General features: G+C 51.6%; 2 protein-coding genes across 6 annotated transcripts in view; both read left to right on the top strand.

The window, feature by feature from the left end:
* PHF12 (PHD finger protein 12) overlaps positions 1 to 5,104 on the top strand; it is a 31,946-nt gene extending 26,842 nt beyond the window's left edge. For 4 of the 5 annotated variants that reach the window (XM_074189090.1, XM_074189089.1, XM_074189091.1 and 1 more), the window contains 6 exons: positions 158 to 283; positions 1,338 to 1,481; positions 2,329 to 2,427; positions 3,170 to 3,252; positions 3,529 to 3,667; positions 3,914 to 5,104. In XM_074189090.1, the coding sequence (XP_074045191.1) occupies positions 158 to 283; positions 1,338 to 1,481; positions 2,329 to 2,427; positions 3,170 to 3,252; positions 3,529 to 3,667; positions 3,914 to 4,248 (926 nt within the window). In that variant the 3' untranslated portion in view covers positions 4,249 to 5,104. Of the gene's footprint in view, positions 1 to 157; positions 284 to 1,337; positions 1,482 to 2,328; positions 2,428 to 2,529; positions 2,684 to 3,169; positions 3,253 to 3,528; positions 3,668 to 3,913 lie in introns of those variants that run through there. The other variant, XM_074189093.1, reaches the window with a different exon arrangement.
* Positions 5,105 to 6,959: 1,855 nt separating this feature from the next.
* DHRS13 (dehydrogenase/reductase 13) lies at positions 6,960 to 11,724 on the top strand. The gene is made up of 6 exons (XM_074190099.1): positions 6,960 to 6,974; positions 7,245 to 7,620; positions 8,217 to 8,335; positions 9,250 to 9,373; positions 9,619 to 9,930; positions 10,693 to 11,724. The coding sequence occupies exons 1-6, from the start codon at positions 6,960 to 6,962 to the stop codon at positions 11,037 to 11,039; spliced, it is 1,293 nt and encodes a 430-aa protein (XP_074046200.1). The 3' UTR covers positions 11,040 to 11,724.
* Positions 11,725 to 11,802: the final 78 nt, after the last annotated feature.

The following is an 11,802-nucleotide window of genomic DNA, read 5'->3' as shown; positions in this document are numbered from 1 at the left end:
CCAAGAGCTACTATTCTTCCAAAGACTAAACATCTCAATATGAGGAACAGACTTTTTTGCTGCAGTAATTTTTAGTCTTTGGGAATGAGATTGGGGTTTCCAAAAAAGCAGGATACTTTAAAAAATAACTCGGCTTTTCTTTCTGTTGCATCTGCAGATGGCAAGGTCAGTCCTGGCACGTTATCCATAGGAAATGCTTTAACCATACCCCCTTTCCCGGCCAACTCTACTGCAATGGTAGATCTCACCAATTCTCTTCGAGCATTAATGGACATCAATGGAGGTGAGTGAGTAGTTGCTGAATTGTAGAAGACCTCAGCAGTGAATCGGCTAGGTGAGCAGTGGATAGAGCACTGGCCATAGTGGCCAGGAGTTCAAATCTTGACCCTGGTTAAGTTACTTAACCCTGACAGCCTTGCATCCAAGGTCATCTCCAGTTGACCTGATTCCTATCTGGCCATTGGCCTCAAATGGCTCTGGAGGAGGAAGTGAATCTAGGGACTTAGCACAATAACCCACCACACACACACACACACACACACACACACACACACACACACTCAAATCCAATTCATGTGCTTATCTTGCTCTTTTTTGATAACAAAGTACAAACAGCAGCAGCAATGAGTCCCAGGATTGTTTCCTTTAGACTTGTAATTAGTGTAATTAGGGATTGCTGGTATTTCATATTTCAGGGGCAAAAGGGACCAAAGGCACAAGGGTGGAAGGAATGTTCTTTTCTTTGTGCCTTCCATCTTCTGTACTTCCAAGGACATCTGTAGAGACTAGGGATTAGCTTCAGATACCATGACTCCTTAGCCCCAGGGTCCATGGAAGAATGATCCCTTGGTACAGTAATTTATTGCTGAGGCAGGTAAAATAGGTAAAGGGGTACTTGGAATGTGAATATTGGTTGATTTTATTCTGTAGGTTCAGGTTACCTAATACCAAGTCAGTCTTTCCTAGAGACCTACTTTAAAGCTAGAATCCAGGGGCAGCTAGATGGCGCAGTGGATGGAGCGCCGACCCTGGAGTCAGGAGGACTGGAGTTTAAATGCAGCCTCGGACACTTAATAATTACCTAGCTGTGTGATCTTGGGCAAGTCACTTAACCCCATTGCCTTTCAAAACAGAAAAAGCCAGAATCTAAAACCAGAAAACAACTAGAGACTCCAAAGGAGTCAAGATAGCTTTTGACTCTCCCCTGAGTGCTGACACTTTGGGCAGCCCTTTTTTGAAGTTAGACCTATAGATTGAAGTGACAGAACTCCAGAAAATCTAAACCCACTTCCTCACTCCCTCCCCACTTATTAATTGACCTGTTTCTTGGTTAACAGAGATCGAGATAAATATGCTGGATGAGAAACTGATCAAGTTCCTGGCCTTGCAGAGAATACATCAACTTTTCCCTTCCCGCGTCCAAACTGTGGTCAGCAATGTTGGAACTCATTCACTGGCCCCTGGGGGGCACCATACAGAAGGTAGGTACATGGTCTGTTCTACATGTCTGGGTAATTGTTCTCCTTTCCGTGTACAATATGAGCTCTGGCTTTGAGCTTTTCCTAAGGTCATGAGGCTCTGAGCTTTGCCTCTTGCTGGACAAGTGACAACCCCAGCTTTCAGGATTGGACTGTGAGGCTTTCATAATCCATTGCAACTTGCTCTCTCCAGAGCAAAGGGATCTACGTTGAGGCTTCAACTGAAAAATTGTCAGCAGGCCCGCACAATGGTTGCTGACTTATGGCAGCCCCCCATATTGTGCCTGCTCCACAGATGTTGGAAGCAGGCAGGAGTAGGGAAGAGGCAGCAGCTGCCTGGCAGTCTGGAGGACAACCTGGACTTTAAGAATTTGAGGGGGGAATGATGAACTGAGAGAAGTAACCATGTAAGAGTAGCTACCATTGACTTACTCCTTGAAGATTACAAAATGTTTGACCTCCTTTATTTCATTTGATTTGTTCATCAGCTTTATGAGTTAAGCATCAGAGCTGTTATCTACATTTTACAAACAAGGAAACGGAAAGAGAAGGGAGGGGGGATATCTGCTCAGGACTCTGGCCTCCTCTGAGTTCTTCCCAACTTCTCCACATGGGACCTTCCCTTTGAGCTTTGAAAGCTTCGACAAAATTGAGCCATCATGTAGCTACGCTTGGATCAGCTTGGAGGAGTTCTGACCAGAAGCCCTAAACAGTTGTCAGTTTATTAGTCCTGTCCATCAGTGAAATTTGGTCCCTGGAGCCAAGAGGGATGTTGAGATCTCTAATTGTGGTTGTGACACTCTCTGGACCTAACCATACCTCTCTCTGTGTGTCTGTGTGTGTGTGGTAGTACACAGAAAGGAGGTACAAGCCCGAGCTGTATTCTACCCTCTCATGGGTTTGGGAGGAGCTGTGAACATGTGCTATCGAACCCTCTACATTGGAACAGGTGAGCGGGCCCACAGGAAGAAAGAACCCCCACAGTCCACCATTGGGAGGAGGGGACCCCTGCCCAGGGATACCTGCCTGACTTGGACAGGTCTTCCTTCAGCTAGGCAGCCCAAGCAATAAAGAAGAGGGGGCAAGTGGCTACTTGTCCATGCCCACTTAGGACAGAGCAAGCGAAAATGGGCTAGAGTGGCAGACAGAAGGATGCAAAGTAGACTTTCCTTCTGGACACTGAGCCTGGTTAATCACCACAAGAAGGTACCAGAGGAGGTTGTAGACTCTTTCCTAGAAAGCTTTTAAGAATGGGTGAGATGCGCACCTACCCATACTTGGCCAACCCTGCCTTCATCTCCAGAGGGCTTGGCTGAGTTTGCCTCCAGAAGGACCTCTCTGAGGCCTCTCCAACCCAGTCGCTGCCCTACCCTTCTAGGGAATACAACTTAATAGACCTTTCACCTTTCAAACACCAGTACCCCTTTACTCAGAGCTCACCTTCCTCCAGCAGAGAAACCCAAATGTGAGGGGACCACAGCTCGGGTTCACTTTCTGTGTTCCCCCTGGCCATGAGCAAAAATAGCAGCTCCAGCCCCATAGAGAGAAAGCTGCAAACAGCCCCCAGTGAGGCAGGGACCCTCAGCTGTCTCCTCCATCCCCCACCTCCCACCCCAGAGTCTCAATCGCCATGAATTCTAGAACTACCTCTGTGATGTCTCTTTTATCCTTTGCCCATCACCCCCGTGCAGGAGCTGACATGGATGTGTGCCTTACAAACTATGGTCACTGTAACTACGTGTCTGGGAAACATGCCTGCATCTTCTATGATGAGGTGAGTGAGAGTGGGCATGGAGCAGCCCAGGTTCTGGTCTTCCTTCTGTCCTCCTGAAGATGGAAGAGGCCCTTCATCCTGGCTGCAGGGTCTCTTCCTTGTGTCTGAGCAGGACAGGAGGTCCCTGTTGGGAAGGAGAAAAGCCGAGGTAGAAGCAGGCCAGCCTCTGCCTTTTCCCCAGAGCCTCTGAGTCTGGGGCGCAGGGACGAGTCAGCCCAGGTGGGGTGCAGAGCTCTGTCCCCCTACTTGATGAGCTTATGTCTAGTCTCCCCTTAGAATACCAAGCATTATGAGCTGTTGAACTACAGTGAACACGGGACAACGGTGGACAACGTGCTGTACTCCTGTGACTTCTCAGAGAAGACGCCCCCCACTCCCCCCAGCAGTATTGTTGCCAAAGTGCAAAGCATCATCAGTAAGTGGGGGCAGGCCCACAGACTGGCCTGCTCTGGGCCAGGCACCTCCCCGAGCCCATACTTGTCCCTTTGCCTCTGCCCACTTTCTCCCCGTGGCCCTTCCTCTGGGGTGCATCCCATATCCACTCCTCCCTAGCTGTGCCTGGGTCTCACCTCTGCCTCCTTGATTTCCCCCAGAATTCCCCCTCCAGCCCTCTCCTAGCCCCTTCCCTCTGAGCCCAGACCCCCCCTCTCCCTCTCTGCAGAGCGCAGAAAGAGCCGGAAGCAGGACGAGGACCCCCCAGAAGAGGCGGCAATGATGAGTTCACAGGCGCAGGGGCAGCCCCGGTGGCCATGCAACTGCAAAGCCAGCAGCTCCAGCTTGATAGGGGGCAGTGGGGCCGGCTGGGAGGGCACGGCCCTGCTGCACCACGGCAGCTACATCAAGCTGGGCTGCCTGCAGTTCGTCTTCAGTGTCACGGAGTTCGCCACCAAACCGTCAAAAGGGGATGGCGGCCTCCTGGTGGATGGCGGCCTGGCTGAAAAGCTGTCCCTCAAGCCCCCTCAGGGCCCCGTGCTGCGCTCCAACTCAGTGCCCTAGGCTGGGGGCACCCCAACGCAGCAGTGTACAGAACCAGCCCGGGCCTTTCTGTCCTCCATCAGAAACTGTTCAGCTACAACCTTTGCATGAAATGAAGAAAACCTTCTGACTCTTTTTTTATCCTTTTTCTTCTCTCAAGTTCAAGGGGGCATTTGCACATAGATTTGTACTCAACATTTCATGGGAACGGGGCAGCCCGGAGCTCAAAGGAGCTTTGGGGAGGGGAGGCCGAGGACCTGGACGCTTCCTCTGGACCCTGCCCCACCTCCCTCCCCGCCCCAGACCCCCCCACCCCGCCCGCCCGCCCACCGTTGTAAAATAATCAGAAACTTGTTCTATTTTGTGGCAGTGACAATAGTTTTATATTAAAAGAAAAAAATACAGTTTTCATACAGCAAAATCTATACAATATCATTGTTTTATTTAATATAAAGATCGCTACCCACTCTCCTCTCATGGCTCCCCCTCCCCCTGCTGCGGTTGCACTACAGGTAGCCTACTGTGTGTTGTGGACAAATGAAAGATTTAACTCTTCTGGCTGTCCATCCTGTTGTATTTCAAATAAGGAAAAGCGTATTGGATTTTGTGTAAATACACCCAGTGATGGCATTTTTTTCAATGTTTTTAAAGCTGTGTACAGTACATGTGGTAGGACGTTTTCTTCAAATTGTCTATTGTAGCAGAAATGTTTTGTCGTAAACTGTTTTTGTCTCCTTTTTTGTTCTCTTTGCCACTTCTACCCTCAACCCTTCTCCCCTCACGGCTAGTACCAATGTACATAGTAATTGTAATGTTTTAGACTTTACAAAAACTTTCCTGTATTCTGTATATAAAAAACCAAAAATACTTCAAATCATGTTTTCTGCCTGTCTGTCATGCCTGTCATCACCTTGAGATGAGCGTCTTCCCATTCTCCCTGAATCCCCAGAGACTAATGGCCAAAGATGGGGAAGATGAGCCCTTTGGACAATCTTCAGCCTTTGATATTATCCATCCCAGGAAAATGGAAACCTTTGTGAAATTTGATTTTTGAATGGATGAGAGAAAGCAAGAGTCATTGACTCATGTATTAATTGGGGAGGGGTTGTCCTATTAAATTTCTTACAGGTGTTAGATATCAGAGCTTGTGACTGGACCTGTATGTTAAAAAATGAACTTTTCCCAGCTCTGACCCTTTGGAGGAGGGGTAAAATTCAGAGGGTCTATGAACTTGGAGAAGGAGCAAAAAGATACGTCTTTATTTTCACTAAGTTTTGGTTTCCCTTTGTACTCCTATATATTTTAATCAAAAGTATTGTTTTGAAAAAGGGTGCATGGGCTTTACAAGACAGTCCGAAAGGTCCATGACCCAGGAAAGGTGTAGAGCCCCCCACTTCCGAGGAAGGGTGTTGAGCTGGCCTGCATAGTTTGCTGGTTCTTAAGTCTAGTAATTGAGTAGGAGTGGCATAGCTGTAAAAACCTTCATTGGGTGTTTGGGGTTTTTGAACTAATTTGATTGGTATAATCCAGGGACCGAGGTATTTTCTGTTGCATTAATCTCTTTCTCTGAAAAGACCCAACTAGAAAGAAGCCTAGCTGTCAAGCAACCCTGGTCTAGTGAGGGTTGAGAGAGCTCCTCTCTGTCCACAGAATCACAAGAGTTGGAAGACTTCAGGAATCATCTAGGCTGACCTAGACCTGAACGGGAAGCCCATCCTGCCTTTGAAGATCCCCATTACCATCGGGCCAGTCCCTGACACTTTTTGATTGCTGTGATTGATAGGAAGTTCACCTTCCCCAAACTGAAATCCAGGCCAGTTTCCACAGACTACTTGTGGTTTTGTCAAATCCCCTTTACACAGATCAACTCTCAAGCATCTTTTGAAGGAAGTTAGACTGAGGAATAGAGTGGCAGAGCATTGATCTGAGAGGAAAGCTGGGCTCTGCTCCCGGTGGCTTGTCTGACCTTCTGTGATTCAGGGCCGGGTAGGAAAAGGGAGCTTTAGACTTGGAGTAAATAGGAATTGGTTTTAGCTTCCTGCCTCTGATGTGTTATGAGATCCTAGGCAGGTCACTTAAAATCTAACAACTTCCTCATTTGTAAAATGATAACACCTACCTCACAGGATTAAATGACATAATTGTATGTAATGTTCATTATAAACCTAAAAGTGCTACAAAAATGTTAACTTTTATTAGATTTCTTAAGGTTTACTGAGATGTCTATGAAGCATTTTCTTACCTGGAAGTTGTATCATGGAATTCGAAGATACCCATCCTAAGTGAGAGGGTGCTATTTTCCCCTCAGAATCTAATCAATTTGAACCAACCCAGAATTCTCTTCAGAGAGGTAGGCTGTTATCTGTAGCCCTTTCCCCCAAGAAACAAACATCTGTGGCCCAACGCCACCCACAAAGGAAAAATGCTTAGTTCCATTTTATAACTGCAAACGTTGCATCCCAGGAAAATTAGGTGGCATGTTTCAAGTCATGAAGCGAGTCTGGGACAGAACTGAGACTGAACTCGGAGTCTAGTGCAGGTGTGAGATAATGAAAAGGAAGCCGAGGAGGGGGGGTGATAATGTCTAACAATAGTCTCAGTAGTTGGAAGCTTTGAAAATTTAAAGGGTGCCATGTATACTTTAAGGAAGAGGAAAGTGTCTGTGTGTGTACATATTTGGAGATCTAGCTAGGTCTGTGTACGTGCAAACAGATGATCCGTTCCCCCTGTACATGACGAGGACACAAGTATCCATCTGAAATAGAAGGGAGAAATATAGAAAGTGTTTTGTCTAGGAAGAAAAGCTACAAAATGCTACATATACTGAATGTAAACAATATATAAAGAAGGGACTAAGTTGAGCTATTTAAGGAGGGGCTAGGCTGAAGAAATTAGGGAGTGGTGAGCCCAAGTCCAATGGAGGGAGAGAGGAGAAGGGGCACTGACAGGAGAGGAGAGGCATGAGGGGCTTGGAGAATGCCAACGGAAAGCAGCACTGTCCTCTGCCTGTCTTTTAGGCCGCTCGCCGTGCCCGGCTGTTACCTGGAGGTGGCACTGCCGCCCCTGGCCTTGGGGCCGCCCCCTCCTCGTTCCCTAAGCCCCAGCAGGCCGGCCCATCCCCCACAGCGCCCGCCCCGCCCCGCCCCCACGGGCCGGCGGTGGCGCCGCGGAGCACGTCGGAGCCCGGAGCCCCCGGACCCGACGGAACCGAACCTCGGCGGCCGGCGGCCATGGCCGGGGTCGGGGCGGAGCTCGGGGAGGGGCTCGGGGAGGGGCTGCTGCTGGGCGCGGGGCTGCTGCTGGGCGCCTACGTCCTCCTCTACTACAACTTCATCCAGGCGGCGCCCTGCGCCAGCGCCGGCGGCCTCCAGGGGAAGACGGCCGTGGTCACGGGCAAGCGGGGCCGGGCCGGGCCGGGGGGCGAGCGGGGCCGGGCCGGGCCGGGGGGCGAGCGGGGCCGGGCCGGGCCGGGGGGCGAGCGGGGCCGGGCCGGGGGCCGAAGCGGGGCCGGGGCGGGCCGGGGGCGAGCGGGGCCGGGCGGGGGGCGAGCGGGGCCGGCCGGGCCGAGGGCCGAAGCGGGGCCGGGGCGGGCCGGGGGCGAGCGGGGGCCGGGGCGGGCCGGGGGCCGAAGCGGGGCCGGGGCGGGCCGGGGGCGAGCGGGGCCGGGCGGGGGGGCGAGCGGGGCCGGCCGGGCCGGGGGCGAGCGGGGCCGGGCCGGGGGCGAGCGGGGCCGGGCGGGGGGCGAGCGGGGCCGGGCCGGGGGCGAGCGGGGCCGGGCCGGGGGCGAGCGGGGCCGGGCCGGGGGCGAGCGGGGCCGGGCGGGGGGCGAGCGGGGCCGGGCCGGGCGGGGGGGCGAGCGGAGCCGGGCGGGGGGCGAGCGGGGCCGGCCGGGCCGGGGGCCGAAGCGGGGCTGGGCGGGCCGGGGGCCGAAGCGGGGCCGGGTGGGCCGGGCGGGCCGGGCTGGCGCTGACCCCGCGGGGCCCTTCCAGGTGGCAACAGCGGCATCGGGAAGATGACGGCCCTGGAGCTGGCGCGGCGCGGGGCCCGGGTGGTGCTGGCCTGCCGGAGCCGGGGCCGGGGCGAGGCCGCGGCCTACGACATCCGCAAGGTAACCCCGCGAGTCCCGCCCGCGCCGCCCTGGGCTCGGCAGGAGGGAGGTGGACGGGTTCTAGACGGACCCGGGAGCACGTTCCCGCACGTGGATCCCCCAGACCCAGCCCGGACCGGGCAGAGCGGACGGACAGGTGGCGAATGAGGCCTGGCAGCATCACAAGTTCATTACCAGGGCCCGGGGCTCAAGTGCTGTCTACCCTACCTGTAGCCGACTTAACTTTGTTAATATTATTAGTCTATTGATATTACATCTCAGTAGTAATGTATCAATTATTATTCATCTAGACATCACTCTAGAGAGATTACTTAATGCTAATTAATATAATGAATGACTAATTAATATAATAATGTAATAATTACTATATTGATATTATGTATCATTAATGTTATTCGTTATTCATTCATGCATTCAATAATCTCATTCATTAATAACGTCATCCCTCCTTGACAAAATAAAAGGGTTGAACTAGATGGAAGGCCTTTGAGGAGCCTTTTAGTTTCCTCTCTGGCAGCTGACCCAGTGGACTCCAGAGGAGAAGGGGAGGCAGGTGACTTTGCACAGCCCTCCCTCACTGGAATCCAATTCACTGGCCTGTCTTGGCCTCACCTCCCCATGTCACGATACTCCATGAAAACAGAAGACAAACAAGATCCATATCCTTTATTCAGGGATGCGGGAAGGGCAGGATCAGGATGATGACTTCCTCACTACTTCATAGCTGGCCTGCTACTTCAACCCCTTTTTGTGGCTAAGCAAAGTGAGGTAGAAGAGGTAGAAGGTAGAAGGTGGTAGAAGTCGATTTGAACCTTGGTCCTCTGACGCCAAGAATCAGGGTGCAAAGGCCCAAAGGGAAGTAGGTGGAAGGTGCCCAAATGTTCTCACCCCATCCCTGCCTTGGCCATCTCCAGGAAAGTGGGAACAACGAGGTCATCTTCATGATGCTGGATCTGTCCAACCTAGCGTCTGTGCGTTCCTTTGCCACTGCCTTCCTGAGCTCAGAACCAAGACTGGACCTCCTCATCCACAATGCAGGTGAGAACAGAGAAATGACATGGCATGAGAGGTGAGCCTCAGAGGTACCACAGCTCAGGGCTAGGCCCCCAACAAGATGGTATCAGAATGCAAGACATGGGTATATAAAGATGGTTCACAGTTCCCATTTTGCAGATAGACACACCAAGGATCAAGGGGACTGGGCATGTGAGTCTGTTTGAACATTGGGAATAAAACCCAGGGGATTTTCACCCCCCACCCATCCAACTTTGCTTCTTCCTTAGGGATCAGTTCCTGTGGCAAAGCTAAGGAAAACTTTAATCTGATCCTGCGGGTAAATCATGTGGGTCCTTTCCTGCTGACTCATCTGTTGCTTCCCCGGCTGAAGGCTAACGCCCCAAGCCGGGTAGTGGTGATGGCATCGGCGGCCCACAGCCGTGGGCATCTGGACTTTTCCTGTCTGGATCGTCCAGTCTGTGGCTGGCAGCAAGAATTACGTGCATATGCAGACAGCAAACTAGCCAATGTCCTGTTCACTCGAGAGCTTGCCACCCGACTTGAGGGCACTGGAGTCACCTGCTATGCCGCTCACCCAGGTAAGGGACGTCAGAATTCTGCTGTTGATTCTTGAGAAATCTGACTTATTCCTTTTGGTCGTTTTCCACTTGTAAGTCACAAAACATAGCATTAAAAGCAACTTGTTGGGGCTGCTAGGTGGCACAGCTGGGGCAGCTAGGTGGCGCAGTGGATAGAGCACCAGCCCTGGAGTCGGGAGTACCTGGGTTCAAATTCAGTCTCAGACACTTAATAATGGCCTAGCTGTTGTGGCCTTGGACAAGCCACTTAACCCCATCTGCCTTGCAAAAACCTAAAAAAAAAAAAAAAAAAAGATATGCACAGATTAAACAATAAGGACCCCATGAGTTGATCCTCAACAATGAGGATCATCATAGATCAAAGAAGGAGACACCCCAGTGCGGCTGGAGAAATCAAGGCATAAACTGGTACTTGAAGAGCAGAGACTAGCAAGTATGGGGAGTTTACCTGAGGGGAAAGTGGGAGATAAGATTGGAGCTAGAATGTGAAAAAGCCTTGAATGTCAAGCTATCTCCTTTCATTTCTTGGTTTAGATTCTCATCCCTTTATCTCTCAAGGATTCTGTTTCATATGCCCTCATTCCAGCTATCCCTAGCACCCCTGCTGAATTTGGAGATAAGGGATTCAGGTTCAGAAGGTGGCACTGCCATTTCATGAATGGGTGAACTTAAGGACTTCTAAGATCCAGCTCTAAGTCTGAGCCTAGGAGGCTCAAGCCCCCAGGTCCTCTGTCAACCTTGTTCTCAATCTCCTGCCCACAGGTCCGGTGAACTCGGAGTTGTTCCTCCGCCATGTGCCAGCCTGGCTACATTTGTTGTTATCCCCCCTGGCCTGGTTGGTGCTTAGGACTCCAAGGGGTGGAGCACAGACACCCCTATACTGTGCCCTACAGGAGGGCATTGAGCTCCTCAGCGGTCGATACTTCGCAAACTGCCACGTAGAAGAGGTTCCTGCCTCAGCCCGTGATGACCGCGCTGCCCGTCGGCTGTGGGAGGCCAGTGAAAAACTGGCCGGACTGACTAAGGAAGGAACCCAGAGCCCCAGCTCACAGCTGGAGTCCCCATGTGGCCCCTCAGTCCAGAGTTTCCAGAAGCCCAGCACTCTCTAGGTTCTGAAATCTCCATTGCCCTCCGAGGGGCAAAACACCCCATATTTGTGCAGCTATGGGTTGGGAGGCTGAGAGCCAGAATCATTTAGCTCCACTAAGAGGCTCCTAGGACAATGAAAGCAGCCATAAAAGACTGTTAAGCGGGGGCGGCTTAGGTGGTGTAGTGGATGAAGCACCGGCCTTGGAGTCAGGAGTACCTGGGTTCAAATCCGGTCTCAGACACTTAATAATGACCTAGCTGTGTGGCCTTGGGCAAGCCACTTAACCCCATTTGCCTTGCAAAAACCTAAAAAAAAAAAAAAAAAAAAAAAAAAAAAAAGACTGTTAAGCCAGAGGAAATGCTGAGGCAACTCTCTGAGTGAGCACTCATTTGGCCACCTCTCTGGGCTTGGCTCTCTTATCTGTAGAAGGAGGCTGGTTGGCTGAAGTGATCCCCTGAGAGCTCTTTCCAGGTGCAAATCTGGATCATCCACCAGCACAGCTCACAGCTCCTCAGTTAGCTAGCTGATTATCCTTAAGAACAACTCTTGGTCCTCTGTTCCTCCTGCCACTCGCTTGTGTGGCATCATACACACACACACTCACTCTCATGTTGTAACCAGCCTATCCCACTGTATTGGGCTATCCCACCTACCCAGCCTCTCTCTTGTCTCCAGAAGGTACTCAAGAGTCTTCAGAATTTTCAGAGCCTGGACTCTTATTTTTCCTTAAGGGGCAAAACTTTAGTGGAGGATATGAGAAAGGAGGGCGGCAATTGAGTGTT

Source organism: Macrotis lagotis, chromosome 5 (genome assembly GCF_037893015.1).
Source record: "Macrotis lagotis isolate mMagLag1 chromosome 5, bilby.v1.9.chrom.fasta, whole genome shotgun sequence".
Lineage (NCBI taxonomy): Eukaryota > Metazoa > Chordata > Mammalia > Peramelemorphia > Peramelidae > Macrotis > Macrotis lagotis.
Note: the sequence above shows the minus strand (reverse complement) of the source record. Positions and strands in the feature narration are given on the sequence as shown.

Coding starts and splice junctions, on each gene's coding strand:
- DHRS13 (XM_074190099.1), top strand. Junction 8,336..9,249: donor CGGCCTACGACATCCGCAAG/GTAACCCCGCGA, acceptor GGCCATCTCCAG/GAAAGTGGGAACAACGAGGT. Junction 9,931..10,692: donor CTGCTATGCCGCTCACCCAG/GTAAGGGACGTC, acceptor TCCTGCCCACAG/GTCCGGTGAACTCGGAGTTG.